This window comes from Lygodium microphyllum, chromosome 27 (assembly GCF_053477565.2).
Source record: "Lygodium microphyllum isolate KBCC chromosome 27, Lygodium_microphyllum_v1.1.10, whole genome shotgun sequence".
Lineage (NCBI taxonomy): Eukaryota > Viridiplantae > Streptophyta > Polypodiopsida > Schizaeales > Lygodiaceae > Lygodium > Lygodium microphyllum.
Window position 1 is genome coordinate 82,108,042 of NC_141161.1, and position 5,879 is coordinate 82,113,920.

The 5,879-nt window shown below is 41.1% G+C and overlaps 1 protein-coding gene across 2 annotated transcripts; it reads left to right on the forward strand.

The window, feature by feature from the left end:
- The first annotated feature begins 331 nt into the window (after positions 1 to 331).
- LOC148012531 (putative aquaporin NIP4-1) lies at positions 332 to 5,331 on the forward strand. Of its 2 annotated transcripts, XM_087668985.1 has the most exons (5): positions 334 to 1,087; positions 1,871 to 2,092; positions 3,668 to 3,862; positions 4,141 to 4,202; positions 4,427 to 5,330. In XM_087668985.1, the coding sequence occupies exons 1-5, from the start codon at positions 881 to 883 to the stop codon at positions 5,010 to 5,012; spliced, it is 1,272 nt and encodes a 423-aa protein (XP_087525111.1). In that variant the 5' UTR covers positions 334 to 880; the 3' UTR covers positions 5,013 to 5,330. The 2 variants fall into 2 exon arrangements, with proteins under 2 accessions (XP_087525112.1, XP_087525111.1); XM_087668986.1 differs by lacking the exon at positions 1,871 to 2,092 and having other exon boundaries at positions 332 to 1,087; positions 4,427 to 5,331.
- The last annotated feature ends 548 nt before the right edge of the window (positions 5,332 to 5,879 follow it).

The window sequence follows — 5,879 nt, forward strand, 5'->3', positions numbered from 1 at the left end:
GGATATTTACACATTCTTGATGTGAGATTGTCGTAGACACAAGTTTCTTGCAAAAGCGGGCCTATTTTTGGAATGCTTAGCAGCACTTAAGGAACTTACCCCAAAAATTGGATATTTAACCGTGAATCGGAATGACTCGCAAGGAAGATGCCTTCAATTTCAATCTTAACATATAGAGATGCACGTATGTGGCGAGATAGCAAGGGCTAGCATAATAGCAGGGTCGTCGAAGTCCTTATTCAGTGTTCCTTCACGGCCCCATCTCTCTCTCTCTCTCTCTCTCTCTCTCTCTCTCTCTCTCTCTCTCTCTCTGCCTAAGCGGACGAGTATATCAAAGGTGAACTATTTCTGATGACATGGCCAAGGTCTGATATAGGCTGGCGGCTGGCCTAGTTTGCGTCCGGATCAGTGATCAAGTGTACACTGTGTATGCGCGTGCGTGCGCACGAGAGAGAGAGAGAGAGAGAGAGAGAGAGAGAGGGATGAAATAATGGAAAACGGTAGTAGGAACATGGGAAAGGTGAGGCCATGATAGATAATTCATACTGTGCGCCGCAGCCGCATTGGTTGGCCGGCCCTTCGATAGGAGAATTAGGCCCCTCCAGCTCCCCTGTCCTGTCTCGGTCTCTGCCTTTCCCTAGATCTCCCTCGCATCGGATTAAAGGCGCCACTGGTGCGATGGTCGACCTGCAGAGGAGGACTCTCAAGACTTCAGTTCGGATACTCTGGGCCGCGGCTGGCTATGTCGACGCTCTAACGCCTCATTATCATCAAAGCTTAAGGAATCAAATAATCTAGCCGACCAGCTCCGCGGATCTAATTTACCCCATACTTCCGTTATTAATTTGTGTAGATCAGGAGTTTACAACCTCTGTCAAGTATGGCCACAGAAGAGATCCGACACATCGAAACGGCCAGCAATGGCCCTGCAGGCGGCCACACTCAGTATAATGTGAATGCTAGTTTGATCAAGGATATAGAAACCTTAGAACAGCCTCTTCTCTCGAATGTTGATAAATCCGCCATTGAACTAGATCCGTGGGAGCAAAACACTCTTCGGGCTGCAGTCATCTCTTTGACAAGAAGGGTGGGTTCATAACTAAGAATCCTTTGAGCTGTCTCAAGTTCTCAACCACCTACATGCTATACTATTAAGTTGATTTTGTGCAGCTAGGATCTAAGTTTCCTTCTGCCGCAATATGAGAAATATGATATCTATGTTATGAGACCTATGATTGAATTATGCAGCTGCATGCGGTCCTACGCAGTAGATATATTAATACTAATATCTTGTTGAGGCTGATACAAGCTAGATTGGAATGTCATATAGAGCATTTGCAGTCACAATGATGACCAGTCACTGCACGCTACGTTGCGCCGTAAGGGTTCACTTTATTGATGGGGCATGTCGTATATCTAGGAGTGTGCGAAGCATACCATGCATGAATACGTCAAGATGTAGTGTGTAATTTCATATCGTAATGTTGAATGCTTATCCATCGCAGAAAGCCAATCGTTGTTGTGATTCTTAGAGCTCATTGCTTGTGAGTTAAGAGAAGATTTCGTTCCTTGTGTTTATACAAAATATCCCAAAATTGACCTCTGTATTACCACATTCACATAGGTGCATGTAAATATTGTTGAATATTTGATGTGATGCTAAAGGCACATTCTACCTCAATACATTGTAGGAAGGTCATGCTCAAGCTGTAAAGGAGGGACTACTCATCAACTGATATCCCTTTCTTGCATGTGGTTGTTGATTATTATTACTCATCAATCACATCTTTGTAATTGATTCCATTATTGTAGGTTCATCAATTCTTCCAATTGGTGTAGCAATCCATTGACAAGTATTTTGCTTTTTTAGGTGGTGGGTGAGACCATGGCAAGTTTTTTTGTAGTTTTCGCTGTCTTGGCAGTAATATCAAATACTTATGGAGGAGGTGTTGTTTCCACATTAGCAACCTCTCTAATGGGTGGTTTATCAGTCATGATAGCAATATTTTCATTGGGCCACGTCTCTGGCGCACACATCAATCCTGCTGTAACTATAGCTCAAACGGCAGTAAATCATTTTCCATTGTACATGGTAATATACATTGAGAGAAAAAGTGCTTGGTTTGCTTGTAATAGTTAGTTTTAGGAAATTGGATATGCTAAAAATTAAATGTGTGAACATGCTTTGTGCTAAATTACATGAGCACCTTCTTGCAACAATGATTATGATATTTAGCTTCAAATTTGCTCCCTAAAAATCAAAGTCTACAATCTAGAAACCAACTATGCATTGACGGCAATGTTTCTATTTGATTTGCTAAACTTGATTTGCTTGTAATAGTTAGTTTTAGGAAATTGGATATGCTAAAAATTAAATGTGTGAACATGCTTTGTGCTAAATTACATGAGCACCTTCTTGCAACAATGATTATGAGATTTAGCTTCAAATTTGCTCCCTAAAAATCAAAGTCTACAATCTAGAAACCAACTATGCATTGACGGCAATGTTTCTATTTGATTTGCTAAACTTGATCAAGTCTAGGTTGCATAGGATAGTTAACATAGAATGCTTATAGTAATGCCCCCATATTAAGGAACCTTGGGTTAGTCAAAGTCACAAATTTGTTGTGGTTGTAGCCTGTCATAATGTTTCAACTTGGACAAGATGTGCCTTGTTTGTGTGTGTGCATGCACATTTCAAAAGTTTCATCATGAACACTTAAGATCATAATGTGTAGAAAACTACATATGTGTGTATGTGTATATGTGCTCAAATCACTCAATATTTTATATTTTTTAGATATATATGGACATGTACTATATATATATATCAACTTGTATAAGCTAGATCCCAAGGCATTTAAAGGGAAATTCCTGATTCATTTTCCAATCATATATTGATATTGTTGATAGAAGCATTGGCTCCTTTGTTACTCTAAACCTTGACTTCACAATACTTAAAAACATACCTCAAGCTGGAAAACCAAATAGATATACTCAATGTCATGCATTAGAAATAAGAACCCATTTGTGTCCACTACCATAAATTAGAAGCTGATAGTAGCTAGTAATCTCTTTTATCCATCATTGCACTTGTAAGTGTTAGAAATCCCTAATTATCAATACATTTCTTCTTTATTGTTTGAAATGAGTCAAAAATCGAGGGGTTTGCTTGTTGATTGGTAAGCTCTAACTATAGATATGTTTTTTCTCAATTGTACCAAATCATAAACATGATTCTATTGACTTATCCTTTGGTAGACTCACCCAAAATACAATTGAAATCAAAGATTCCCTAATATTTGGCCAATTGATCATTATGGGACAATTAAATATTAGCTTCATTCTTATTGGCCACCAAAAGCTTTATGAAATGTATCAATGACTCAATGTGCCTAATTGACTTGATTTTCACACATACTCTCAAAGTGAGTGTGGCCTAGGTGTTGTGGTCCGTGCTAATGATGGTTGATTGGTGTTGAAAATTAATTAAAAAATCTGTAAAATTCACAAAAATGGTCAAATTTGATCCAAGCATATTCATTCTTAATGGCCTATATGATTGGAGTAAGTTTTGCATGGCCATGCTAACTTAGTCTATACTTTTGGCAAAGAGCCAATTTTGAATAATATATGATCTAAGAAAACATTGTTGTTGTGATTGTAGGCCCCTTTGTACCTATTGGCTCATACAATTGGAGCTATTTTAGCTACCTTTGCTGTTGAATTCACTTGCCAACCTGATGAAGGAATTCTTTTGGTGACACCCAAGACCTCCATACTTAAATCATATTGTGCTGAGACTTTGGCCGGCTTCTTTCTTCTTTTCGTGGCCTCATCTGTGTACACTGATGCACGTGCGGTAATATAATACTTCTTCAAGGTCTCGACTTATGGAGTTTGAATGATATGCCTTACACACAACAAAGATTTGGTTTAGAAAGAATTAGTTGTTTGTCAAAGGCCAATTAAGAGTCAAATCTTCGATGGATTGTGCCAATGAACAACTAGCATAGCACATCACAAGAGGAGCTGATGCTTGAGAATAAACGTTGGATCAGCCCAGCGGCACAAAGATATAGAGAGATGCTTATAATTAGCTTTGAGGTCATGAACAGTTCAATTTTCTTTTGTTTTCAGATCGGCGAGTTTGCAGGGATGGCAGTGGGATCTGCGATAGCCATTGATGTGTTGCTTGTTGGGTAAGTACTGAATTAATTAATTCTTTCTTTCTTGATCAAGTTCACACGATTTGGAAGGAAACGTGCGTCGACGTGAGAGTCTGAGACAGTGGACTGTGCGTGCTTTCATTGTTATTCGGCGATATTTTCTTTGTATTTAAATTCTCTATAGTGTGCACATTAGCGTATTAATTCCCGTGGCGTACATGAAACACACGAGTTGAATGATATGAGATATGCGCCAGGCCCGTATCCGGGGGCGGCATAAATCCAGCGAGGGCGCTAGGGCCAGCGATAGCATATTGGGAGTTCGAGAACGTGTGGATCTACGTGGCGGGGCCCATAGGGGGAGGGTTGCTAGGGGCCACACTGTACAGGCTGCTCAGGGCGGGGGAGTCGGTCACACTCAAGAAGTTCCAGAACCTGCTGCACAAGGACATCCAGACCCACCTCCAGGATAGTCGCAATAATATGCTGCAGAAGAGCACGGCATCTTCCACTGGCAGCGGCAGCAGCACAACCGACGACCACCTGCTGCACGGATCATCTTCATCATATTCGTCATCGCCGTCAGCAGGCAGTGGCCGATCAATCAGCAACAAGTATGTAGTGAACAAGCTGCAGGCCTGGCTCCCCGCCACAACCACTAATGCCACGTCTATACTTATACCTGTGCGTATGCCAGCATCACCAGCTCTGCCTGGCACCTCGACCACTAGCTGCAACAGCAGCGAGAATGACGACTCCGCTCCCAAATTCAATGGGAGCGTACTCCCTAAACAGAAGCAGCCCAGCTTCAGGTGCACAGACACAGTAGTACCCCTTCGATAAATAAAGCCTCCTTTCGACGCTCCCCAGCCTCCTACTCTTATCCACTCCATCCTTTCTTGCTTCAGGTTTGGACTTTGGAGACGTCCCCTTCGCCTTGCAATCTCCTTAATTTGAGCTCAGCCTAATAATATGGTCGCCACTATATATCTGTTGAACTAGGCCTTTTTGTCAACGGCAGAATATGCAATCAGGTGTCCCTGTTGATCTCCCAGCATCGCTCCGTAGCTACTAGCTACTCTTCTTTTGGAAAAACAAAATTCATGTGGAATCTTCAAAATTGTTGCATCCAGAATTCATGGTATGTTTGATCATGATGTGTTATTACGTTGCAAGATACCCAGCGCCCGTCTCTCTCTCTCTCTCTCTCTCTCTCTCTCTCTCTCTCATTCCTTAATATTGAATTATTCCTTTTTTTGGGTGTGAAAGTTAAGTTGTATTAAAATAGTAAAAAGAAAGGTTGTTGCATCGATGACTTTTGGATGAGTATTAAGTCTTCTTGCCCAAGACTCTTTGTTACTCTTAACTATTCTAGATTCTTCCATTGCCCCTTGTCATAGTCCCATAGATATTTTCCAGGATGCCAGGCCTTTCTTGGCCAATCTATAGGCTTGCCCTATTTGATCCCCCTCCATGCAACCATTAAAGATGCTGATGAACAAGATGAAATCAGAGGCTACCTATGGGAGGGTGAAGTTTTTAACTAGTGATAGGTTAATTAGTTCCTTGTAAGGGATCCAAGAGCTCCAAATTCTTCTTGTCAAGCCTCAACCTCCCTTTATTTTAATGTGAGCCTTATTGAATGCTAGTGTGATAGCATAGATCTTTCCATCTTGGGAGGAGGGAGAGCTAAAAAGAACTATAGCTATT